At 42.5% G+C, this 27,732-nt stretch overlaps 1 protein-coding gene across 1 annotated transcript; it reads left to right on the top strand.

The window, feature by feature from the left end:
- Positions 1–24,983, top strand: ALDH8A1 (aldehyde dehydrogenase 8 family member A1). Its single transcript, XM_045544406.1, has 7 exons — positions 1–221; positions 5,133–5,280; positions 6,824–6,979; positions 8,636–8,785; positions 12,869–13,125; positions 16,285–16,446; positions 23,806–24,983. The coding sequence occupies exons 1-7, from the start codon at positions 84–86 to the stop codon at positions 24,256–24,258; spliced, it is 1,464 nt and encodes a 487-aa protein (XP_045400362.1). The 5' UTR covers positions 1–83; the 3' UTR covers positions 24,259–24,983.
- The last annotated feature ends 2,749 nt before the right edge of the window (positions 24,984–27,732 follow it).

Here is a 27,732-nt window from a genome sequence, read left to right as displayed (position 1 = left end):
GAGACTGACTCAGGAATAGGGAAAGTGGTGGGGACAGCCTGAGTGCAGGACTGTGAAGGGGAAAGGCAGGCGTCTTCCTTGCTATGGCTGCAACAAAGGCACTTCTGATGCTGGAAAACTTCATAGATGGAAAGTTTTTACCTTGTAACTCGTACATAGATTCTTATGACCCATCGACAGGGGAGGTGTATTGCAGAGTGCCAGATAGCGGAAAAGAAGAGGTGAGTACATTCACTCAAAGAAGGCTGAAATGTATTGAAAATGTTGACAAATTATGGTTAACTTAATTTTCTAAAAGCAGGGGGAGTTGGGAGAAGGTGTAGAACTGCTAAACAATAGCAGAAGGAAGATTCTAGTTCTAAGAAGGTTTACTTTGTGACAAGACATGTATGATAGAATAAATCTCAGGTTACCGTATTCAAAAGCAAGTAATTTTTCTAGCTAATCTAACACATAGCCATGTGTACTTTTTTTGGTAATTCTCGGATATTCCCTAATAGGTGTCTAGTACAAAGTATTATTTGTAAGAACTGTCACTGTTAAGTGTTCCCTTTTCTCTACCAAGTGTCTCAATTTACCATTATATTCATGGATTTCTAAAAAAGGTATCATTTCACTTAAAAAAAAAAGAACAGAACAAAAACAACAGAGATCCCCTGGGCTTTATTTTAGATTGTCTTCTAATAATTCCTCATGTCTTCTAAATACCTAGTAAAATAAAATCAACCATTTGAATGATCGAACTCAATCAAATTCCTATATATTTTTGGAGTTACATTTAATACCTTTTTCTTTTCAAAGTGCTTAATGGCATATACATTATATTTTTTAAGTGATACAGAATTAATTTTACTTCAGGAATTTTGGAAAATATTTGAGATATGTTTGATTAGTTATCAGTTATTGCACTGAGAATATAAATATATCTAGAGTGGTAAATGTGGCTGATGTATGTATAGTCATCCAATGCCTATTGGATTATAATTTATTCTTTTTAAGGCACAAAGAACTAGATTATTTAAAATGTAATTGTAGACTTTATATATAAATACATAGATATTATATGCAAAGTTTTTTTGAAGAACTCAGCTATTTTTCTCTTTTGTTAATATTTTAAATCTGTCTCATATTAAAACAACCTTTAGACTTATGGATTAATGTTTGCAAATATTGGCTAATTTGTTGGTTAAACTGTAACCTGCAATTTTGTTTGCTTCAAATGACCTAACATAGATGTAGGAAATCCAGCTTTGTGTTTTCCACCCCCCTTGTCTCAGAGTGTTTGTCAAAGTCAAAAATGTCAAATATGCCAAATTCAGCTGAAATATTTTCTGCAGCTAATGTCTCATGCCTTTTTAGAAAATAGCATGAGGTATGGATGTACCTACTAGTAGCAGAATAATAGATATTTTTTATTTCTCAGCAATTCAACTTGCAAATATCCCATCTGAGTCCCATTTTTTTTTTCTGGCTTGAAAAATATGGTCACTGTAGAAACTACATGCTCAGTTTCCTAAAAAGTCACTCACAGAAAATGTTGCTGGTGCTGCTAACAGTAGCTCCCATGTATTCAGCTTTTGCTATGTGCTTTGCATTCACTAAGCCATTTTCTTAAATTAAAAAAGTTATTGATATATAATAATTGTACATCTTTATGGGGTACATGTGATATTTTCATACATGCATACAATGCATAATGATCAAATCAGGGTAATTAGGATATTCATCACCTTAAATGTTTATCATTTCTTTATGTTGGGAATATTCCAAATCTTCTCTTCTAGCTATTTTGAAATATACAATAAATTATTGTTAACTATTGTCCTTCCTCTGTGCTATCAAACACTAGAACTTATTCCTTCTAACTGTATTTTTGTACCCATTAGCCAGCCTCTCTTCATCCTCCCCTCCACCTCTCTCAGCCTCTGGTAACCGTAATTCTACTCTCTACCTTCATGAGATCAACTTTTTTAGCTCCCACATATGAGTGAGAACATGTGGCGTTTGTCTTTCTGTGCCTGGCTTATTTCACTTAACATAAAATCCCATGCCGTCCTCCAGTTCCATCCATGTTGTTGCAAATGACAGGATTTCATTCCTTTTTGTGACCGAGTAATATTCCATTGTGTATGTTCATTCATCTGTTGATGGACATTAGGTTGATTCCATATCTTGAGTATTACAAATAGAGCTGCAAGAAACATGGGTGTGTAGATATCTCTTTGATATATTGATTTCCTTTTCTTTGCATAAATACCCAATAGTGGGATTGCTGCATCATATGGTAGATCTATTTTTAGTTTTTTGAGGAACCCCCATACTGTTCTTCATAGTAGCTGTACTAATTTACATTCCCACAACAAATGTATGAGTGTTCCCCTTTCTCTGCATCCTTGCTAGCATTTGTTATTTTTTGTCTTTTTGATGCTAGACATTCTAACTGGGATGAGATGTTATCTTATTGTAATTTTGATATGCATTTCCCTGATTAGTGATGTTGAACACTTTCTGTGATCATTTGTATGGCTTCTTTTGTGAAATGTCTACCTAGATTATTTGTCCATTTTTTACTTGTATTATTAGTTAATTTATTTTTTTGCTATTGAGTTGTTCAAGTTCCTTATACATTCTGGTTATGAATCCCTTGTCAGATGGGTAGTTTGGAGATATTTTCTCCCATTCTGTGGATTGTGTCTTTGATTTGTTGATTGTTTCCTTTGCTGTGCAGAAGCCTTTTAGTTTAATGTGATCCCGTTTATCTATTTTTGCCTTTGTTGTCTGTGCTTTTGTGGTCTCTTTACTCAGTCCAATTGTCCTGAAATTGTTTTCCCTATGTTTTCTTCTAGTAGTTTCATAGTTTCAAGTCTGACATTTAAGTCTTTGATTCATTTTGATTTAATTTTTACATATGGTGAGAGATGAGGGTCTAGATTCATTCTTCTGCATGTGGATATCTAGTTTCCCCAGCACCATTTATTGAGGAGACTGTCCTTTCCCCAATGTATGTTTTTGGCACCTTTGTTGAAAATGAGTTGGCTGTAGATGCATAGGTTTATTTCTGGGTTCTCTATTATGTTCCATCAGTCTACATGTCTGTTTTTATGCCAGGACTATGCTATTTTGGCTACTATAGTTTTGTAGCATATTTTGAAGTCTGGTAGTGTGCATTCGCTAAGCCCTTTAATATGGATTGTCCCAAGTAATGAGTTGTAACAACCTGAAAATTAGACCCTATCATCATCCTTATTTTATAAGGGGCAGCATGCTAACACTCTTGTCTTTGATGCTTAGGTCCATGGCTGTGCCCCCTCACACACACACGTGTTTGTGTAGCACATTTGCATTATAGCATCAGTCATAAGCATGGACTAGAGTCAGACTGCCTGGTTCAAAGACCAGCTCTATCATTTGGTATCTTTGACCTTAACTTAGAGCTGACCCTCCGTGTGCCTCAGTCTCCTTATCTATAAAATGGGGATAATAATAATACTTACTTCATAATGTTGTTCTGAGGATTGAACAGACGAATATACATAAAGCCCTTAGTGCCTGGCATATAGTAAACACTTTCTAAGTATTACTTTATGCTCGTAGTATTGTACATAGTAGATTAATATGTATTCGATATTGCATGGACATATGACATGTGACATAAGACAACTTTGAAGATATGAATGAGTGGACTTGAATTTTCTGAATAATAAAAAGATCAGATTTTTACATTGACTGTAGAAATTAACCCTTCTATTGCTGGCTGGCAGCGGGGCTTCCCCACGGCTGCAGCTTGTGGTGGAGGTCACCAAAGCCCCGTCCTCCTGTCCTCAGGTTCACATTATAGATTTAGTTTTTGGGGTGAAGCTATCATCTTTTCAGAAATTTCTAAATAAGATGAGAATCATTTTATACCTCGCTTCAGCTCAGCTGAAAGTGACCTTGTTCGCATGAGGAAAAGGAAGGAGCGGCGCGAGCTGGGATCTGTGTGAGAGGGCTGGCACGGGCTCAGGTGGCTGGACTGCCGTCGGATCACGTGCTACAAGAAAGACGCCTGTGGCTGCCTGAGGCCTGTGCGGAAGGATTCTGAGGCTGAGCCGGGCCCAGTTCAAGGCAGCTTTATGTGATTATAAATGTTTGTCATGCCTGTGTGAGAGGAGAGAGGCGTGAGACACAGGCTAGGGATCTGCCATCTTTGGAAAAGGCATTGCTTAGCCATTTCCTGAGAGAAGAGAAAGGCAGATGAGGACTGGGAAATTCATTTTGCCTACATCGCATTTTGGCCACGAGTTGGCCCTGCCCATACCTTCCCATATTTTGTTTCCTTCTGGATGTAACTCCAAAACCAGGTACGCAAGCTAGCAGTTCAACCATCGATCCCCGCCTCTCTCACACAGGCCTCCTCCACTGGGCAGAGCTGGGCAGGGGCACGAATGGTGCTTATGTCACAGCAGGTCAACGTTTGGTGTTGGGAACCACCAAGATCTGGATCTGAATCCTGATTCTGCCACTTATTAGCTGTGTGAACTCTGGCAAGTTACTCGGATGAGCTGTAATTGCTGTAATGTTGCTTATCTTGAGGCCAGTGTTCCTTTAGCTGCCAGAGAAAAAGAAACACTTGTGAACAGTTAGAACGTGGTTTATCCTCTAAGTGTAGGGGAGGGCGACTTAAGCCTTGCCTGGCATGGCCTTAGATCCTGTTTGTAATTTGTGTCTTATGGCCAGACAGAGTCTGTTCTGTCAGTCTTATGGTATCTATTTTAACACTAATGTTGGTCAGTTGTGTCTAAACTGCAACCAGGAGGGGAAAAAATAAAGCGTGTCCAACCTCCTGTCCTGTCATGGCCAGGAACTCAGTTTTTAATGTTTCTCTAGGGTCTTCATGACCAAGAGGTTTGGGGGCTTAGGCTTTTTATTTCTCAAATGGGATGTTTTTCTCTGTTTTTGTGGTGCCTGTGCTTTGCTGGTCATATAAACTCCTGTGTCATCTACTTTGTGCGTAACTCAGCGCTGGGACATGTTGAATATTTGAAATTAGACAGGAAAAAAATTAGGTTTCTAGGGACCTGTGGATTCTGGATTCATCCAGCCCCTCAGGGGCAATAGCTTTAAGGTGACCTGCTCCCATTTTCCTCTCAAAGATTGAAGCTGCAGTCGAGGCTGCCAGAAGAGCCTTTCCCGGCTGGTCATCCCGGAGTCCCCAGGAGCGAGCGCAGGTCCTCAACAAGCTGGCAGATTTGCTAGAGCAGTCCCTGGAGGAGCTGGCCCAGGCGGAATCTAAAGACCAAGGTGAGAGCTGTCCCTCTAACAGGTGGGACTCAGGACGCTTCTGATTATTCATATTGTCCCTTCTGGGGCCGTCAGGCCAGCCCATGCACGTGCTCCTCATGGCAATGGCAGAGGGGAAGAGCAGCACCCCGAAGGCTTGTCAGGCCAGGGCCACAGCTGTTACACTTCCGCCCCGTTCTGATGGCCAAGGCAAATCGCATGGCTGAACCCAAAGCCAGTGGGCAGGAAACGTACTCTATTTGGTGGAAGGAACTGAAAAGATGCATGGCAAAGGAAGGGCTTGGATATGGGAAGAGATGAAGAACTCAGGCTGATCATGCAATCTTCCACCCATTCTAAGTAGAGCAAAGATAACTAGAAGAGCAGTTATACAGTCAGGTTATTTAGAAAGTCTTTTGATACGTCAGTCACTATTCCATTTTCAATGCAATTTCCCGTTTTTTCCCCACTCCTTCCCAGACAGAGCTCAGGGCAATGGTGTAAATATCTGCAAATCTTTGCAATAGTATCTGTTAGGAAAAGCCAAGGCTTTTAAAATTATATGCATGCTATCAACCAACCTAAAGTTAGGAAACAGCCTGAGTCTGATCCGTTTAAAAAGATGTTTCCTCTGCTGTTGTTCTTGACTGTAGAGTCTCCCTGCATTGCTAAAGATAACCCAGCAACAACAAGGTAATTCACTCAGTAAGCTCATGTGTCTTTTTGTTCCATCCAGGAGCTAGGACGGGCATGTGATGGGTGAGCAAGTGACACACAGCATCCTGTGCCAGAGGTTCCCGTCAGTCCTTCTTACAACTTCACCATGTGTTGGGAGGACATTTAATATATATCCTGTTTTCATAAAAATAGATTATTGATATGCAAATACAGCTGTCTTAACACCCATATTTCAACTCCTTTGTCACATGTACAAAATCTGGTGATTTTGAATTGTAAGAGTTTGTGTGGGTGAAATGAATCTGGCAAATTCATTTTTTTTCTTTTTGAGACAGGGTCTCACTCTGTTGCCCCAGCTAGAGTGCAGTGGCATCACCACAGCTCACTGCAACCTCAAACTCCCGGGCTAGCGATCCTCCTTCCTCAGCCTAGCTTTTAGCTGGGACCACGGTGTGCACCACCACACCTGGATAATTTTTCTATTTTTTGTAGAGATGGGGTCTCACTTTTGCTCAGGCTGCTGGTCTTCAGTTTCTGACCTCAAGTGATCCCCTTGCCTTGGCCTCCCAAAGTGCTAGGATTATAGGTGTGAGCCACTGTGCCTGGCCAGCATCTGGCAAATTCATAAGAGCTGCAAAGTGTTCAGTCCACAAAGCAAAGATTGTCTGACTCTATGTTAACCCCCCTAGCTCATTTTATAACCTCACATCTAATTATTTCGTAGCTTTATCAAACCACTGTCAACTCTTTTTGTGGTCAAGGAACAGCTTGCCCCAGGCTAGAAGGAACCAAGAGTATTTCAGTGTGAGTTGGGATACATGTGTGACGAAAGTTGACTGATAGAGTGTCTCCACTGACGGTGCTTGATGTTGTTTACCTCTTACAGGGAAAACCTTAGCACTGGCAAGAACCATGGACATTCCCCGGTCTGTACAGAACTTCCGGTTCTTTGCTTCCTCCATCCTGCACCACACGTCAGAGTGCACGCAGATGGACCACCTGGGCTGTATGCACTACACCGTGCGGACCCCTGTGGGAATCGGTAGGTGCTGTTCAGTGACAGCCTACGTCACAATTATGCATAGGGATGCTCACAAAATTTCACAGAATTGACCTCAGGGAACAGACAAAGGAAAAAGGAAGAGGCAATTTTTTTGACTTTTACCTAAAATTTGTTGGCCTCAGAAATCTATTTATGGTGTATTCTCTTCATGTCAAATTCCCTACTTATTCCTGGAACATTATCTTGGAAAATCACAAGGAAAAGAATGATGCTAAGAGTAAAGTCATATACCAGGATTTTTTTTTTTTTTTTTTTTGCTGCCTATAATTTAAAAATAAAAAAAATCTATTTCCAGAGAGAGCAGTGGTTAAGATCTAGAATTGTGTGTGGAGGTCACTTCTGTGTGCTTCAGTATCTTACCTGCAAAGGGGATAATAGTTTAATTTTCTCTTTTTACATGTTTTATATAAATTAAATAAATTAATAAGTGTAGGGCATTTAGAATAGTGCCAGGTATGTGGTAAATAAGCCTAGACTGAGAATTATCTACTTCCCTCATTCATTCCTTTGTCTTTTGGAGAAATATATAAATGTCTGTGATGACTGAAACGATCCACTAGATGTCACTGTTTCCTCTGAGAAAAAACAAACCATCTTGTTTTTTACTACAGTTCATGAATAGAAGTTAAAAGGGAAGAAAATGGGACATTTTACTGCTTTGGTTCTTTGAACCCTTCAGAAATAATATTTTTAAAGCATTATGGAAATCTCTGTGTTCCTCCTAAGAAGTATACTAGTATATTTTGCTGCAAAATATTGGTATTCCTTAGAGAACAGATTTTTCAATGGGAAATTTAATAATATAAAATATACATTTACTTTCATAGCACAGGCTTGAGGGCAGAGTACAAAATAAGGTAAGTCCATTTCCTCATTCATAAGGTAGATTTTATGTTGTGGTTGGAAACCTGGATAGCTTTGGAATATTGCATGGAGACACAGTCTAGACATTAGTTACTTACCCAGCAAACCTATCTGGTCTGGATACAGATGAGAATCTAGAGAGAATTTTTATTAAAAAATTTTCTGAGTACCCAAATGGATTTCACAGTCTGTGCATCAGAGTTCATTGGCTTTAGTGATAGGACCCCCCCCACCAACGGCCCCCCTGCCCAAGGAACACTCAGGATATTTTTGTTCCCATTTTACAAATAATTCTATAAAGTTTGAGATTTTCTTTCAAACCACAACAGATTTGAAACAGAGATGGAGAAACTTGTTAGAAGAAATAGCAAGTGGACAATTTAATAATGGGGAGGGGGAATTTTCGTTTTTATTTTAAGGAAAGTAAAGCTCAGTCTATGAATCCCAAAATACATCACATTCTAGAACTGTTTAGTGATAGGTACCAGCTCTTAGCTCTGGAGCTGATATTGCTGTTGCTCATAATTATAATTTTGAACCATCAAGAAATGGGTAAATTGTATTGCTTTTATTCTATTCTAAAAGGTACAGTTGCTTGTAATGCATTTTAGAGTTATTGACCTGAAGGTAGCTACAAATCAGTGAAGTTTGGGAAAAAGAGTGAATAAAGTGTCATGTGACATGAAGGAATTCTGCATTAATAACCCACTTGGCCAGTCTGCTTCTGAGGGGCTTGCCATTACTGGCAATGCTTCCCCTCTCGTCCCTTAGCTGGTTTGATCAGTCCTTGGAATTTGCCACTCTGCTTGCTGACCTGGAAGATAGCTCCGGCGATGGCTGCAGGGAATACCGTGATAGCCAAGCCCAGCGAGCTGACCTCAGTGACCGCGTGGATGTTGTGTAAACTCCTGGATAAAGCAGGTAATTACGTGTTGGGGTTTGAGGGGAGCACAGAGTTGCAGCAAAGTTATATTATAGAGAAATCTTCCACTCAGCAGCAAAATTGATTCCAATGACGTCTTTGGGTTTTGTCTTCCTGATCCTTTTCTGAGAAATCCCTTTCGGGCACAGGGCTCCCTCACCCTGCCTCCTCTCTTCAGCTAGAGCCCTGCTAGTGCAGAACAGTCTCACCCCAGGGGGGTCGACTGGCAGTGTGGTTAGAGCACAATAGTGACCCAGGCTTGAAGGGTCCAGGCAAATCAAAGACACCAGCCTGCTCCAGACAGAATCTTCAATAGCCAATTTAAATCTTATGTTTGAACCACAAGTTCATTTTGATGACAGAATATTGCTAGGTACTCCTTTAGTTTGTATAGCTATAGGATACCTAGGAGAAATAGCCCATTTTCAAGAGATTTGAATATATATCCCTCCGATTTCCCCCACTTTGGACTGCTACTCGGAAGCTGATACAATATGCCTCTTATCAGCGTATCAGGGTTCACATATTTGCTCCTTGTCCTCTTTCTGCCAGTAGTTTCATGGCCACGTTCAGGGTGGCTTCCTGGTTTTGTTCTGGGGTGTTCTCACGGGCACGGCCTGGCGCTGCACCAGGAAGCCCCAGCCAGTAACCTACGAGAAAGCCCCTTAGTGTTGGGTCCCCCAGCTCATGTCCCCTCATGGCCTGGGCAGGAATGACGGCTGGGTGGTAGGGACAGACCTACCATCCTTCTAGCCGTGTGTGCTCTGCCTTTCAGCCCACAGAGTGGGTGCTGCTCGCTCTCCCACGTGCACAGAATGGCTGGTGGATACGAGTCCATCTCTCTCTCTCCCTCTTCTGGGTAACTTTCTCTTGAAGCAAAACATACACGTTCGCTTCCAGTGAAGTTTAGCCAATTCTTTCCTCCAGGATTGAGATGACAGGTTAAAATGGAGGCAATTTAGGGCAGGCATCGGGCATTATGACCCTCTTGTCCTATGGAGGAGTGAGGCCTCCCCGCCTAGGTCTTTGGGATGGTGTCTGTGGAGACCCTGGGCCTCTGGGGGTGCATGACATAAACGTGCCTACCTCTCCCATGTCCCTCACAAAGGAGACCACATTCTAACCCCATTCTTTGTGAAATCGAGTCCCTGGTGTCTGCAAAGGCCCAAGACATTTCTTCCCTGCCTGGTGACTGCAGGCTCCTCAGAGTGGGCTGGGATTCGGACTTATGCTCTGCTTTGATCTGTCGCTGAGGAGGGGCCCTGCGGAGGAGGAGGAGGCTCCACAGAGCCAGGTCCCATAGCCACTCTCTCCTGAGACCAAACACATCTTGATCTGGGCTGAGTTCTCTTTCCTAACCAGTCTGCACAGAACCTGGTCTACACGAGAGTTTTCCGTTACCATCTACTAATATTTGTGCACCGTTGACTTTATTTCTTATTAACTAATAAGTCTGTTACAGCAAATAGCCCTTCTCTTTCCTCCCTGGGCTGGTTTTGCCAAACTTCCCTCCCCTGACAGACACTGAGAGTGTAATACTCACATGGCACCTCTCTTAAGCCCTCAGTTTCCCCACCGGCATTGGTGGAAAGTGTGAACCATATCTTTGTAATCCTGCTTTAGAGCAGTGTAAGAGAAACTTTGAATAGTGTGAGGGGAAAAACCCCTATAAACTGCTAGTACACCTTGGGTATTTAAAGATCTAGCTCCCCCAGTCCTGGGTGTTCAAACAGACTTGACAGATGACCTTCCTTGAAATAAAGTACACAGTGAATACCTCTTTGGGAGTCCTAGAACATTTATTTTCTTCTTGGGGGCACCAAATGTTTGCACTCGTTCCTGGAGTGTCCACTGACTGCGTTTTCCTGGGCCTTCTCCTTAGTTTTCTTTCATGCTCTATTTAAGTTTAAAATCCTTCCCGTTGCCACCCTGCCATGCCCTGGCATTTGAGGGACTTCATTCTTGTCCATTCTTGTCTGTTCCTAACTTGTCTATTAGCCAACTAACTATCCTGAGTTTTGCCAAATTGCTATTTGCCAATTAAACTGCTTTCCTTCTCTTATAACCAGAATCTCTTAAGGGTTAGGGAGCGGATATCTCTAAAAGAATTTCATTAATGTTGGGATAAAATGGCGAAATGGTCTCGAGATGCAACGGCCAGCAGACGTTGACATCAGAGCCCAAGGAAATGTAATAAAAACATTAATGCCGTTGCGCGGCAGCCACTGTCTGCTGAAACGAGCTCGTTTTCCTGTGCTGATAAATATGTGGTCTTTCTGTGTTTTCTCTCACCCTCTATCAAAATGCTGCCAACAGTATTAGAAGTGATTGGATCCATTTTTTGCTTTCGTGGTTGATAAAGCCTGACAGTCCACCTCCTCCCGCCCACCCACCCATCCACCCCCACGCGCCCATGGTGGAGATGCAGGGCCACCTAGGACATGGGGGGTGGGGGGAGGGGAACTTGTCCTTGTTTTCTTCCCATCAGCTGCTGGGAGGGCCTCTCCTCCCACACACTTCCATGCCCCAGCCTGGGGCCCAGGTGCTGTCACACGGGGCCAGGCAGTTCTCCGACAGTGACCCACGATTCAGGACCGACCTGACCCAGATTCAACACACGTGCACATGGGGTGTGGAGGTGCAGCCATTAGTAGGGGGGCTCTGTCAGACGCTCTCATGACTTACGGAATCTTCCCACCTGTCTCCTTGAGGGCTCACCTGGATGGGGCCGTCCTTGCCCCTCAAGGTGGTTAGGCTAGGGCTGCGGCTCTGTGGGAGGGGCCTCTGGATGATAATGAATCTTCAATGTGAAATTATTATTTATACCTTCAAAGCAGATTCTTGAAGAGATAGTTTGAATCCAGGACAGTATGTTTCTAATGAGGAGAGAATGTCTAAGCTGGGGCAAGGGAAGGATACCGGAACCAAGGAAGCAGCTGAGCTTACAGGCTGCACCTACTGTAGTTCAAGCGTGAAGAACCAGAGGGAATAAATTCAGCTACCTGCAGGCAAACCCTAAGAACATCCTGGCCACAGCTTGATTCCACATGTGGTTTTCTTTTTGGACACTTAAAGCTTCCCAAATTCATGAATCATTTCTAATTTGGATAATGTACACTAAGCACTCATTCATTTACTTAACAATTATTTATTAACCTGCAATGACCAGCTTTGCTACTTACTGGCTGTTATTCAATCTAATCTTGCCTCAAATTTCTCACTGGTGAAATAAGTGCAATAATTCTAACCTCATGGGGACATCGTGAGTGAATTGCTGATAGCCTGGGCCTCAGTAAGCACCGATCAATGTTCATTTACTGGCACTAGTTCTGTGCCAGACTAGGCTGTGGCAGGACTATATGACGGAGAATGTGAAACATACACCATTTCTGTCCTCAGCTGGTGTACCTTCTAATGGAGGCAGGCAGGAGACAAGTATATCCAGAAAACATAGATAACTGCATGCAGATATAGGGTGGTAGGGGCTTGTAATAGAAAAGACTGGGGCACCCACTTCTGGTTGTTCTTGGTACTTGCAGGTTGGCTCTAGAGTGTTAGGGTGCTGTCCGTAGTTATGAAGCACATGACCTTCAACTCAAACCCACCCTCCCTGGGGAGCCTTCCCCTGCTCCCCAGGGCTAAGAAAGTTGATCTCTTCTCTGCATCTTGGCAGCAGCTACATATTTCTCTACTTAACATTTTCACGCTGCACTGTGACTCCTGGATACCAAGCTGGAGCCGGGCACTGCTCCCCCATGGGGCTTGGCCGGCCTCTCAGCCCCTAAAGCATCTCAGCTCCTAAAGCCTGGTCAATATTATGGAATGAATTACCTAGAATGTTCTACCCTGTGTCTCTATAGGGCAAAGCACCCAGAGAAATCCCACCTACTGCGTACCGTGGGCAGAGGTGACTGTAATCTTCCCTTTGCTGTTAAACCAGAGGCAGCCACAAGAGTTCTAAGTGTTGTCAAACCCAAGTGCTTCCCCATCCCCACCCGCCCCCCTTCAAGCTATTGGACTTTCAAGGAATCTTCTCAACACCCGGAGGAGAATTACTGTAACTGACACTGTTTCCTATGCAGGTGTTCCACCAGGTGTGGTCAATATCGTGTTTGGAACGGGGCCCAGGGTCGGGGAGGCCCTGGTGTCCCATCCAGAGGTGCCGCTCATCTCCTTCACGGGGAGCCAGCCCACGGCGGAGCGGATCACCCAGCTCAGTGCTCCCCACTGCAAGAAGCTCTCCCTGGAGCTGGGGGGCAAGAATCCCGCCATCATCTTTGAGGACGCCAACCTGGACGAGTGCATTCCGGCCACCGTCAGGTCCAGCTTCGCTAACCAGGTGTGTCCTCCCAGGTATTTCCACTCCCCGACCCCATGGCCCTGTCAAGACAGATCTGTTTCATCACAGCGCAAAGCCCAGGAGTGAGCAGGTCAATCCAGTGCCATTTCAGTGGAAGGAGGATCAGAACATTGTGTTGCTCCACTGGCTGTCTGTTCAATCTCCATGTTGATGAGTGGCTTTGTAGAATCACAGCTTCTGTTCAGCAAATTCCTCTTCTTGAGTTACACAATTTTTATCAGGCACCAGCCATGGGCAGAAGGATTGATTTGCTGCTCCAAGCTTCTACGTTCCTTTACACACACAGATGCTTCTTGCTGTCCAAATGTCCTATTTCCAGTACAGTTTATTCTCCCTCCAAAAGCATCCCAGATGTATTCACACACTGAGTTACAAATACCTGGAACAGTCTAGAGCAGGTCTCTCAGCTTGGAGTCATGAATCAGCTGTAGGTCATCTTGGCATCTCCTGAAATTATATAGCAGATGTTTGTCTGGGCTCCATAGTTATTGTCAGATTCTTCAAGGTCATGGCATCCCAAAGGGCTAAGAACACTAGACTAGATCAACTAGACAGTAGGATTCTTGAAGATGGGAACAGTGCCTGCTTTTGTGTGGCATTTTTAGCATCAGTACCTAGAATATTGCCTAGGATATAGCAAATGTGCATAAACATTGAATGCTTTTCTCCAAAGGATTTTTTATTTTAGCAGAGAATAAAAACATAACTCAAAGAGTTAGAACTTCCATACAAGAAAAGGGAAGTAGAATGAGATATATCTGTATTTACCTAACACAGGTAACACTGGCTATTGCATAACCTTTTGAGCCTGTATTTCTTCACCAGTAAAATCAAGTAAGCAATAATGATGCCTCAAAATAGGGTTTTGGTGAATGTAGAAAGAAGAATATTATTAATACTTTTGTGATGATTATAATTATTTCTCTCATAATTCCTAAAGTGGCTAGAAATATAGAGGGTTTCTGGATCAATAGACAATGCAATTTTACGATGCAACTAAAGTATGATGCATTTTATGATGCACTAAAGTAAGCAAATATCAAGTGAATTATTAAACCAAGTGTTTTAATGGCTTAGAGATGACAAGAGAGGGACAAATTGTGTGGACTGGGAAACTGAGATAAGAGAAAGTTAAGGTGAACTCTCTGTATTGAAGTAAACGAATTCTGAGCATGGAGGTACACACTGTAAGCCTCGTGGCTGCCAGAATTGTGCTAGCATTTGAGTTTGCCTAGAGAGCCCTTCTCTTGGGGGTGTTTTAAAATGTCAATGAGAAACGGGACATGAACCTAACTAATTTGCCAATCCCAATGTAACAAATAGATTTTAGGCAAAATAAATAAAGCAGATTGATTTCTTTACTTAGCTGACTGAAGAGTTCCATGTAGTGCGTACTTCTTCCTTAATTGAATACAGTTGGCTTTTTTGGGAAGCATCTCTGTGTGACCTTGGACATATATTAATTCCAAACTCTATTTCTTAACTGTAAACTGGGAAAGCTAATAGACCACAGAATTATTATGAGGACAGCATCCTATAGGTGCTTGGCATACTGTAGGCACTCAACAGATATTATCCTTTCTCCATTTCCTCCAAAGTCACTCTCCTGGGGAACTTGGCATGCTTACCTGTGCTTTCCTGGCACTGAGTAACAGGAAATTTGGTAAAACCCTCAAGCCTCCTTCCCACTGTGGCACAGGCACTTGTGCCAAATGAAACTGTCAGATGTTTGGACATTTCCCAAGCCAGATATGCAGATGATTCTCATAGTGATCCTGGTTGTAGAAAGGATTTATTATTTCAAAACATTAACTATTTAATTTGGACAATGAACCTTTGTACAGATGCCAAGATAATTAGATGCATTCTACTTCCTAGGATTGTTGGGAAGACCAAATATAAACACGATGAAATATATTTATGCATTTATGTACCTGTCATACATACATCATGCTGTGAAATGTCTAGAATGTGGCTTGTAAACTGTTACATGCTAACTTCATATGAGAGTCAGTATTATTTTTCACTGAAAAACCTGCTAGGCCTTCTCTCCTGAACACTTAGCGTCTCTACTGGGATGTCTATTGTGAGGTGTCTGAAACCCAACATGTCCAAAGCAGAACTCTTGAGTTTCCTTCGTCTCCTTCCCTGCAGCAGCGATCCTGTCCCTGCCTGGTGGTTGCCTTTCTGGGGAACAGCACCACCATCTGCTCTGTGGCTCAGGTCAGAATGCTAGGGCTCATCCTTCCTCCTGCCGCCTCTTTTCCTCATGCCCTGTATCTAATCCATCAACAGGCCTTGTTGGTTCTCTCTTTAAGATACACCCTGAACCCTGTCACTTCTCCAGTGCACCTCTGCCAGCTTCCTCATACTTTGGGGGTCCCAAGCCCCTGTTAGACTCTGTTGGACTGGGTGGATCCCTATCACTCCTCTCTATCTCCATTGGTACAGCCAGGTCCAAGCTACCACCACTGACCTGGACTTCTGGAATGTTCTCTTAACTCTCCACTCTGTCCCCACTTCTGTTTCCTTCCATTGTATTTTCCACACAGCTGTGGGAATGATCACTTAAAAATGTAAATCCAATCCTAGCACTCTGCTGCTTAAAAACTTCCCAAATCTTTTTACTTTTTGAGACCAGGTCTCGTTCTGTTACCCAGGCTGGAGTTCAGTGGCATCGTCATGGCTCACAGCAACCTTGAACTCCTGGGCTCCAAGCGATCCTCCTGCCTCTACTCACTGCAGAGAGTTCCCTGCCTCTAGATCTGTGCCTGTCCCGCTGCTTTACTCAGTCAAGAGCCAATTCAAATAGCCCCTCTTTGCAGGTCCCTCCCATGACTCCATTTAGTACAATAGCTGCCTCCCCAGCAGATTCTAGTCCCACCCTATGATTAATTTTCTTCTCTTGTTTTGATGACTACCCCAAGTTCCATTATTTATTGAGTTTGTTTACTTGTGTTTTTGTCTGTCTTGCCCACAAGATTCTCCATTCCACCTGGTGGGGACTTGTTCTCATTCACCAATGTCACCTGCTGCCTAGACCAGCACCTGATACATGGCAGGTGCTCAAAAGTACAGGGTGATCTATCCATGGAGGAGAGTGTCCTCTAGCCTCGCCATTGTCCTCATTTTTGGCAGGGTGAAATCTGCCTCTGTACCAGCAGGATCTTTGTCCAGAAGAGCATCTATAGTGAATTTTTGAAGAGATTTGTAGAAGCTACCAGAAAGTGGAAAGTCGGCATTCCCTCTGATCCATCGGCCAGCATGGGTGCTCTGATAAGTAAAGCACATTTGGAGAAAGTAAGTAAATTTCTGCCATGTAAGTTACAGAATAAGTTCTTATTTGAAGAGAAGATCAGTGCAAGCATAGTGCACATTAGGCTTTGAAATATTGTTAATTACTACCCTATTTTTGAAAAATTATGACCTGTGAGAAATTGACTATGGACAGAGTCTAAAAATTTTGGATATGAACATGCAAATGTAGTCCAGGTTAAAGTAGGATCCACATTAAATGAATGAACTTGAGAAGTCAGCATGGAGATACCATTGGCAGAGTGGTGAAGTCAATTTCAATACATAAAGGTCAGCTATAGGAATGGTATAGACCAAGAGTGGTGGGGAATTCCACAGGCAAACAAACATTCCCTATGGAAAAGGCCTGCCTCTGGTTTATAGCAGATGGGATTCCAGAAATGCCAGCACAGACAATCCAAATTGTGTGGTCTTTAGTCAGTGGGGGACCAGGGCTAGCCAATCTGGAAGAAAGTGTTGGTGATCTCTGAGTGATTTATGGAATTCGGATCTTTAGAGTCATTTTAATTTATTACCAGATGTGACTCCCAAAATAAGTCACAGATTTCTGGAGTTTGAAGGACCTTGTTTTCAGCTGCAGTAACCGAGGCCCACTGAGGGAAACTTGTCCCCATCAGTCAGCCAGTGAGGGACAGAGCCTTCACTTTGCTTTGTAGAAATCACTGATACTACATCGTGCATTGGACAATCACTACATTTAACTTTGACTTTCACGACACTGCAGCACAGATGCCTGGAGATGGGAAGATGTAGTAGCTTGATGGTCTCTTCTTATTTTTTTCCCTTTTTTTTTCAGTGAAATAGGCAGCAGGGTGAGGAGGGGAGAAGGTATGGAAGGTTTCAGAAGGGAAGAGAGGCGTGAAATAGTCTTGCAGAAGGCTAGAAGAGAAGAAGGGCTGGGGAACGACAAAGTCATCAGCAGGGCAGCTTGAAGGGCTCACTTGAGGCTTGTGGTTATTTATTTAAAGTGAGGCTGGCTAGCATGGCTATATTTTTCTCAGAGCTAAATTTACCTACGAGACTGCCAATGCATAGGCAGCAGTCCTGGGATGTCCATGGGGACTCACAGTTGTGGATGGTCCTACCTTCACGGAGTGAGGGTTCACCAGTTACGAGAGGCTCCCTTGTCCTCTCTCTCTGTCATCTGGCTCTTTAGGACACTAGGGCTACGTGCCTGCCTGCCCACACCTGCAAACACACTATTGATATATGACTTATTCCTTTACTGACTACCTTCCCTTGACTAGAATGCAAGCTTCATGGTCAGTTGTACTCACTACTATACCCTTAGACTCTAGAAAAGGCCCTGGAACACAGTAGGTGCATAGTATTGGTTGAGTGAGTGACTGAATTGGCACCAGATCATGTGTTTCAGTGACAGCACATCCCCCAAACCTAAAGTATCCATTTTCCTCGAATTCGTTTTGATCTTTTGCTTAAACTACCTGGAATTGGGTACAAAATTCCCTGGTCCAGGCCATCTTTTGCTAGCATGGCTCAGCATCAAGACTCTGAAAGGAAAAACAAAATAGACACAAAACAAAAACCCAGCCTTTTTCCAAGAAAACACTTGAAAATACGTAAGCATAGAGCATCTAGTGTCACTGGTCATTAAGTCATAACAATGACGAAGGAACTGTATAGACACACACAAGCCTTTGAGGTTTTGCTTAAAACTCCGCTTTTACTCTTCATCTTGTCACTGGTGCCAGTATTGGTTATGTCAGCTCATGTCACAAGTGTCTTTAGTATTGAATTGCAGTTTCTTAAAAACCTTTGGCTAAATATGGATCTTCAATACCACAGTATTATATAGATCCAACTTTTTAAGTGCCAATTAGAAATTTCAAAAAAATGTAACCAGATTATTATCAACATTACTTTGAGATTTCTCTCACATTGCTACAAGTATACAAGTGTAACAATATCTGTAGGTCCATATTTTTCCAATGTTCTTGTGTTTCTCAAGAACCAACTTATAAAAAAGGTACCAAAAAATTTCTATTATCCCACATTTTAGTTAAAAACACTATTCACATTGCATTTAGATGCCTCCCCAAATCTCAAACTTTTGTTTTGTTTTGCTTTTTGGTGATTCCTAGCAGTTTTCATTATCCATAAAATGAACACAGAGAATTTAGCAAGTTTAGGTGTCAGAATATTTCACCATAAAATATTCACATTTTTTTCTTGAGAGTAAAATATACACCTTGAACATTATGTCTGTGAGTGACTCCACAGAGAAGACCCAAATTACCTTTAGTTTAGTAGGTGGGTGGTTAGGGTCTGCCAGCCTAAAATGGCAACAGGGAGAAAGGCTTTCTAAAGAAAAGAAATGACTTTATTCAGGACTGAATGACAAGAGATTTTTGAACAAGTACTTACGTGGTGTGATGTCAGGCATATCCAGGGGGGTAAAGGAAGGGAAAGATTTTTAAAGGTAAAATGAGGAAGGTGACATATACTGTTTTGAAACAATTATCCTTGGCTACAAGGATCAATAACAAGGGTGGCGTCAGTCCAAGGTTGAACAGGCAGCTGCTGCGTAAGCATCCTTGTAGAAGTATTTTTTGTGCAAGGCTGTGGTTTTGGTAGTCTCTCGTGATAGTTCTTGTTATCAGGCAAATATGCATGTGGACCCTCTCTTCATGGTTTCCCAACTCCATTTTATTAGGGTTTGACATAAGTGACTCCATTTTGTTACAGACAGCTTCCACAGGGCCAATGACCTTGGCCCTGAGCAGGCAGGGGGCTTCCTCATGGAGGTGGGTGGGGCCAGGGTTTATAATTCATTCTTATGTTTCTGGTGTTCCTCCCCAAGTGAGTTGCAGGAACCTCACTGTTGCAGACTGAGACTCCGTCTGGACTCAGGCGGCAGCAGAAGTCTCACTTTGCATGTGCATGTCCCAGCAGTACCTGCACGCAGGTGGGAGGAACCCCACACCTGGAGTTTCTGAAGACCACTCCACCCCCGGGCTGTTTCCTTCTGCCTCAGCCCAGCTCCCTGTTTGGATTTCTGCACACAAATTCTTAACTGAGTCCAGACTAAGATACACAAGGAGGGTCTGGTTTCCCTCGGGCTGGTCTCATCTTGGCCAGACCCAAGCTGCCTGTGCAGGGAGCAGGGGGCACACAGCGCTTTGCTGGGCTTGATTACAGTGACTCCCAGGGAAAAGATCCTCATGTCTGAACTCCTAATATTTTTACAACTAATTTTCATCCCTTGCACCCGCCTAAGTAATAAACTTGCCTTAACTTGTGATGACATCACCCCATCTTATATGCCATGTTTTTACCAAGCCCATCTTTTCCTAAAGGAAGGGGAAATGGGAAGGCTATCATTCCTCATTATTTCTAACATCATCAACACAGAAGCTGTGGACAAAAGCCAAGATTCCTAATAGATCTAAATGATATGATATTTGATTTTCTTAAGACTTGAAACATTGGCCTACATGGTGCCGGTCTTTCCCTAAGTCCAGAATTGTCATCTTCTACTAAACCAAATTATACCTGAAAATCAAGCATCTATTTAACATGTTGTTGTGTTATCCTGATAGCATTCAATTTAGTATACTTACATACCATGGATCACTCTGGAAATTATGAAACTTAACAGTTATTAATTTTTTGACCACATTCAAAATAAGGCCATAAGCACATGTTTATCTTTTAAACAAAAGTTTTTAAAGCCCCTAGATATTTTGATCATTGGATATTTTCTCTCTCGGTCAATTGCTTTTTTAAAAAAATAAACTTTCTATTTTGGAATAATTCAAGATTTATAGAAAGTTTCAAAGATAAGGCAGAGAATTTCTATTTCTATTTCTATTTCTATATAATTTCTATTTCTCTCAAAAATTCACCCGGTTTTTCCTCTTGTTAGCATCTCACATTCCCAAGGTACATTTGTCCACACTAAGAAACCAACGTTGGCACATTACTGTTAACTAAACTGCAGACTTTTCAATCAACGATCTTTTATTTTCTACTTGATCCTTACAGAAAATAACTTTCCAGCCACTTTTCTTATTAAAATAAAGTGCGGCTAAACAGTTTGCACTCAGAAAGCTTCAAAATTCCACTGCTTTAAAGGGGAAGATTTTGTGCACAGTTAAAAAGTTATTCATGGTTAAAAACTTGAAAATAGTATCAGCCAATTTTTTAAAGGGAAGAACAATAAAGATGGTATTTGCATTGCCCCACCACACATAAAACTGCTGGGATCATGCAGTTTGCTTTGTTTTGTTGTCCTCTCTGTTGGATTCCTCCGCCTAGAGTAGAACTCCTCTCAGTTCTGCCCACGGGGCCTGCCCCACATAAGGCCTCAGGGGGATCTGGCCTCTGCTGGAAACCAGCCTGCTGAGCCCATCTGACTGTGGCTGAGAGGGTCCCCGGGCGTCTGCCATCTTCACGGTTGCACATGGAGCACGTGTTCCCTGATGCAGCAGTCACGGCTTCACCCTCCGAGGCTCCCACCCAGTGGACTCCTGACGGGGCTCTCAGCTCAGTTCTCATGAGAAAGCCCTGCTGTCTCTGCCCTTTGGGAGAGAACCAATAGGAGCAACCAGAGCAGTGTACGTGCGGCCTTTGCAGATTGTGGCTCTTTCCAGTTCAGTGTGGCAGACTCTCTGGGAGGGAGGAGGCAGTGATGCCCTCCACTGGTGCTCATGTTTCCTCGCCTTTTTCCAGAAACTCTGGGGGCTGCGTGCCCAGGAAGGCCTGGCTGCCTCCTCTGCATTCCAGCACCCTCTGCCCCTGCAGTTGTGTCCCTGTCTTCTCCCAATCAAGTGGGCTATGTGGAGTCTGGGGTCTGTGTCCTTCCTATTTCTGTGTGATTGTCACAATAGATGGTGATGTGGTTGACAGCAGAATCCAGTTCAAAGATGTAAAAGTTGTTTTGTAATGGCCCAGGGCTCAGAGACGTAGGGGATACAGCATGCTCCTAAATGGAGGTGCGACGTGCCGTGTTCCCAGTAACTCCATGGGGACACACGCTAACCTGCAGGGGATTCCGTCTTCATGGAATGAAGAAAAGCCTCCTTTGTTCTTTCCACAGGGTTGCTTTTTGTTTTTGTTTCTACCCTCCTGAATCCTTCCCTGCTTTCCACTCTGGAGAATCGTGCCTGCTCAAAGATGCAGGCAACTGGAGAGAGGATTCTGGAGAGAATCCTCCAGAAGGAAGCTGGTGGGAGCACAGAGGAAGTTCACGGTGCATCTCCCAAGAGGGGCAGGTGTCAGGCCTAACAAAGGTCCCCCCTTGCAGCTCCCTGTCCCCTTCCATCAGATTAAAAAACTGACATACAGATCCAGGGGCATCTGTGAGGTCTCTGAGCTAGTAAGTGTCGGGTCATGCATTACATTGTCACCATCACCATCACGACCATCATCAATGACAAACAGCAGCTGATATTCAAAAAGGCTTACCACGTGCCAGGCAGTATGCTAAATCTTTTGCATGTATTATTTTATTTAATCCTCTTAAGAACATTATGAATAAGTGACTGTTCATTCTATTTTTCAGATGAGGAAACAGGCATAGAACATTTAAAACCCCTTTGCTAGTAAATGGAGGAACTGGTTGGTATTTGAACAAAGTTTGGCCCCCAAGTCCACTCTTTCAACCTCTATGCTCTGATCTCATGTCCAAAGCTACTAAGTACTATTAGCTCCCCTCAAAAAAAGTTTTATAATAATTCCTTACATTTGCAGCATACTACCAGTCACAGATTTTTTCTCCCCAGATTTTATTGGAAATCTCTGTTCTTCAGCTGCTAGGGTAGATATCATTCTATTATCCCGTCCTACTTTCTCAAGGAAATAACTTCAGTTTAGTGTGACTCACCTTATATATTAAATGTTTTGGTAAGTTCACAATTTGAAAACTGCTACTTCTCTTCCTATTGTATTACCCCAAGAGCTTCTGGGAGATAAACCATGTCATCTTGTTTAGCCACAATAGCGTGAAGCCAGGGCACGCCTTGCACAGTTCTGAATCATTGACAAAACTCCCAGCTCCGGCCTCCCAGCGGGGTCTCTGGCAATATGCACCTTCATTTCCCCTGTTCACACAGGACACTCTCCTTTGGCATCTTTTAATTAATATGGGCAGGCTGTTTCAAAAGAAGCAAGAAAGTAGATTCAGGAAAGGGAAGCACAGACTTATTTTAGTCTCTACCCACAAACCAGAATAGGGTAAGTTCTGGGAAGGCTTTGAGCTCATTATGGGTGTTGGGGGAGGAGGTTGAGTGGAAGGGAATATAAATCTGTACAAAATGTATTATATTTTAAAGTCTTTAACTTCATGGCTTATTAATTATTTTATAAACTGGAAGCACAGTTAATGGAATAAAATTACTTTTTTTTTTTAACATGGCATATAGACATATGCTTCACGTTGAAATAGTTCTACAATGGATTCCTAATCTAACACTGGGCAGAATGCTCAAATAGATCAATAAGTAGGAATCTGAAGCATCATTTCAAAACTTACCCTGCCTTTGATTTACTACTTGACTTCTGTTGTATACTTGTAATTTTTAGGACTACTTTTCTACTTTTCTTATGCTTATAATACCCCTCGGGGGTAGGACAATGAATCATTGTGACTTTGACAATATTTCCATATATAAATATATATCTGTCTCACTATGATGATGAGTTATTTCTACAACCACTATTAATAAACATCTGTCATTATCTCTGAGTCACTGGGTAAATTTATTACATAATTTATTTCCCTTTATAGTTAGCTATACTATATTACCTAGCTATATTTTCAAAGTGTATTCAGTAATGAGACTAGAAATTAGAAATGATTTGTTCTGGAAGCTCAGCTATTGAAGAGCATCCTGGCCTTTTACTAAATCTTACATATCATTCACTTCCCCAAAAGGGAGAAAATATTCTTTTGTGTATTTAACTACAGAATGTAGCTGAGGGTGAATTCTAGCTTTACCATTTATTAGCTGTATAAACCATTTTCACTTTCTTAGGCTTAATTATATCATCAGCAAATAGAGGATAATAACAGATAAAAATAGCTAATAGAATTTTGAGAGAATCAAGTGAGAATGTCTGAAAAGCACTCATGTGAGTGCCTGGCACTCAGACATTAAGTAAATTACTTGTCTCCCTCCTCTTGTTGGAAGGCTGAATGCCCAGCTGATGGTTGGAGCCCCTCTGCCCTCAGGCTTAGCAGCTGAGTGGTAAGATAATCAACCCTAGATTTCTTAGGAATGACCTTATTCCTGTTTGCAAGATGATTAGGAAATACTGAATTTTCTGCTGATTTATGTGAAGCCAAACGGTAAGATGTTTCTAAATACGGTTTTGCCCACCCAGGTCAGAAGCTATGTCAAGAAAGCTCTTTCCGAAGGCGCCCGAATTCAGTGCGGGGAGGGTGTGGATAAGTTGCACCTCCCCGCCAGGAATCAGGCAGGCTATTTTATGCTTCCCACGGTGATAACAGACATTAAGGATGAATCCTGCTGCATGAAGGAAGAGATATTTGGTCCAGTGACGTGTGTCACCCCCTTCGATAGCGAAGAGGAAGTGATTCAAAGAGCCAACAACGTTAAATATGGGCTGGCAGCCACTGTGTGGTCAAGAGACGTGGGGCGCGTCCACCGCGTGGCTAAGAAGCTGCAGTCGGGCTTGGTCTGGACCAACTGCTGGCTCATCAGAGAGCTGAACCTTCCTTTCGGGGGGATGAAGAGTTCTGGGATAGGTAGAGAGGGAGTTAAGGATTCTTACGACTTCTTCACTGAAATCAAAACCATCACTGTTAAACACTGACCTTTGCCCATGGTGAAGCCCTTATGGTCAATGCCTGGCTGCAGAAATCGGTTGCCCAGTGTGGTGAACTGAAATATTAGCATGAATTCTAGCCATGTTGTGACTTGGCAGAAGCTTATCTCTAGCCTATCCTTAGTAGTTAGTAATTTTACCTGCTGGTGAAGAGATGCTGTTTATGTTCAATATGGACTCAGAAAAGGAAAGACTTCTGAATAGGAAGGCACAACAAGAAAGCCAAACAATCGCTAGGTTCCTCCCAAGTATGTCTTTATAATATTTTTTTCCATCATCGTGATAGAATTCTTGGGAACTGCCAGATAATCAGATATTTTCATCTGCAAGTATATGGTAAAAAAAATCTACAAAGCCAAAGAGAAATGAATAACCATAATTTCTTAGCTTTGGGGAGATTGTGGAGATGGTCTCCTCATCCATTAACCACTAGCATGGCCAGTTGATAATTGATTGGACCTTATTATGTAAGGGGACAGTGGATGTCCTTGGAATTTGTCAGGGGAGACCTATATGGTAGGCTCTGCTAAATATATCTGTACAAGGACAAAGAAAATAACTACCACTTTTTGGAGAAAACTTGGAACCAGAAGAGAAAATAGTTTAATCCATTCCTACTGTCAAGTCTGATCAATTCCAGTTCTTTGTGTCTGCACTTAATGATGCTTACAACTTACTAAACCTGAAAGAAGAATAAATGTTAAGCAAATTTAGCAACTGTGGCATAAACCTTCTTCTTGAATTGCCCTTTATTCTTCCTTATCCCATCCTCTTAGGAATATGGACTTTTCATCAAGTAATAAAGGTATTTCTAGCACATTTTTTTTGATCCCTCCAAGGATCAGAGGAGAAAACGGAGGTTTCCACAGGTTAAATTTAAGTAACACACACAAGGTCACACAAATGGCCTGGGGCAGAGGTAGGATTTGAACCCAGGGCTCTCAGACTTCAAAACGCACCATCTCTGACTGCCTCACATTTATTGTGGATCATGCCCCAGAGGCAGTGAAGTACTTGTGGCTCCTGGCACATGTCATGGCTGGTGCCCCTCTTCCAAGTCTCCCTCCCACTTTGCCTTACCCCTCCTCTCTGCTACCCAGTTCCACTCAGAATGGGACAGGGGCTGCCCGCATGGCATGCAGCCCAGCCCCACGTCCAGCACAGCCCTTCCCACACTGACGGAAGCCACCCGTCTGCAGGTTTTATTCCCCCACTGGACAGGACTGTCAAGGCCAAGGCTGGTGTTACTCCTCTGAAGTCTCAATTCACAGCATAGTGCCTGTCACACAGAAGGTGCTCAAAACAAGTTCCAGGAATGGAACAAGGTCTTCCTGTGCTCAGGGGTGTTTGTCCCATAGTTTGTGCCTGTGTAGTTGGGAGAGGTGGTAGAGGTGGTGGGGGAAAACTAAGCTTTATAAATTTGCTTAGGATTTCAGGTATATTGGCTTATTCATAAACACTGAGAAATAAAAGCCACCCCTTTGAGATCAAGTGATGGTGTTGGATTATACCTGGTTCCTAGTGCCTACCTTCCCTCCCCTCTCCTGTCCTCACCCGTCCCCAGCCGAGTCCCCTTGTTCTTGATCAGTTTAGTCCAGAACCGATGTGAACACTAGCAGGAGGAAGTTCAGCGGCTCCAGTCTCTAGGAATCTGCCTCTTCATTCACATAGGTGGTCTGGCCTGAGCTCATCCTTGTCCCTGAGACCTAAGCCATATCCTCCTTCCAGATTCTGACCACGGACTCTCCTTGCCCCCTGTGCCTGAACCCACCTCCCACCACTTGTCTCTACCCAGGAGCCCGTCCTCTCTGGGACCACAGCCAGCCCTGCTCTTGCCAGTCCCTTCTTGGCTCTGGGTCCTGCCCGTGGAGGATCTTGTCTGCTTCCCGCCAGCACACATTCTGGGTGCCATTTCCCTACCTCTGTGTCTCTCAAATCTCTAGAAGCTTCTCCAGGGCTCACAAGGCAGCCTTATTAATGCATGTTTGACCAAATTTTCTTTCTTCACCCTCGCACTATCCTAGGTCTCAGTTATAGCCATCGCCTATGTCTTAGCACCCCAGTCGGACCTTTCCTACTTGGCTCCACCTGTTCAACCGGGCGAATACAGACCTGAGACCCTACTCCTTCCAGGCCATCCATCCTAACTGTCACATCCTAAAAAGAAGCCTGTCTTTGACCCAGGCACACAGAAAGTGTGGAGTTAGTCCACCAATCAGTGATGGCCCTAAGGTAAACGATTTTTCCAGCTAACTTTGCCAATGACCTAATCAACCATATGCTTTTTTTTAATTTCAAAATATTACAGGGGTACAAATGTTTATGTTACATGTGTTACCTTTGCCTCGTCTAAGTCAGAGCTACAAGCAAGAGTGTCCATCCCCCAGACAGTCACACCACACCCATTAGGTGTGAATATACTCGTCCCCTCCTCCCAACCATATGCTTTTTATTAAAAATTATTACTAATCAATCAAGGATTATCAAATATTTGGTTAAAGAAAAATACCAAGATGTGTGAGAGAGCAACTGACTGTGGGAGAAACAGATAAAAGAAAGAATAAACAGTTGAATTAGTCTCCTTGGAAAGATTTGAGGGGATAGTGCATTCATAAACAAGAATAGGCTACTATGAAAAAGGAACAGTCAGAGAACATAAATGAGGTTTTGAGGAAGTAAACACTGATTCTTTAAATAAATTGTAAAAATTAATAGAACTGAAACATTGCTATGGCTGAAAACTAAATTAGTAATCTGGATGATAAAGTTAAAAAAACAGATGTAGAGAATGACAGAAAGGGAAAAATATAAGAAAGACATTGAGATATAGGATAGACCTAGAAAGCTATTAATAGGTAACTCATTCAAAATATGAGAACAAAGTCAAAAAAGGGAAAAAAATCAAATAAAGAGTAAAAGAAAATTTTCATGAACTAGAAAAACTCTTTTTAGATGGAAAGTACTCACCATGTGTTAAGAAATATTCTGTTGAAATTTTAACATTTCTACTATAAAGCTTGCAGAGTGAATTAACAGGATACCTACAAAAAAAAAGCATCAGATTGTCATCAAAGTTTTCATTCATAATATTGATGCTAGAAAACAGAGGAGGAAGACTTCCAAGTTTTCCAGGAAAATTATTTTGAACCTAAATTCTATAGGCAGCCAAACTGTTATTCATGAATGAAGGCAAAATAAGATGTTTAATGACTCAGAAAGTTTCTCTCTATTTATCCTTTTTGGTATGACTTGGTAATGTCATGCAGCAAAAGGAAACATGGATCTAACAAACAGAAGAACTGCCTGAGGAATGAAATGAAAAGACATTTTAAGTTGTTAGCTGCAAAAAAGGTCTAAAAAGCAATTGGCCCAAGTTAGAACACAGAAGACAGGAGGTGGTGATTGAAGAACATCTTTAAGAAGAACATGGATTTAAAAAATATGTTTAATAATCTGGAAAAT

The sequence above is a fragment of the Lemur catta genome, chromosome 2 (assembly GCF_020740605.2).
Source record: "Lemur catta isolate mLemCat1 chromosome 2, mLemCat1.pri, whole genome shotgun sequence".
Taxonomy (NCBI): domain Eukaryota; kingdom Metazoa; phylum Chordata; class Mammalia; order Primates; family Lemuridae; genus Lemur; species Lemur catta.
The sequence above is the reverse complement of the archived record's forward strand: the minus strand, read 5'-3'. Positions and strand labels throughout refer to the sequence as shown.

Excerpts from the sequence above, each read along its gene's own strand:
- ALDH8A1 (XM_045544406.1), top strand. The coding sequence starts at position 84 with ATGGCTGCAACAAAGGCACTTCTGATGCTGGAAAACTTCATAGATGGA. Across the intron at positions 5,281-6,823 it reads GGCGGAATCTAAAGACCAAG|GGAAAACCTTAGCACTGGCA; the intron begins GTGAGAGCTGTC and ends TACCTCTTACAG. Across the intron at positions 6,980-8,635 it reads GCGGACCCCTGTGGGAATCG|CTGGTTTGATCAGTCCTTGG; the intron begins GTAGGTGCTGTT and ends CTCGTCCCTTAG.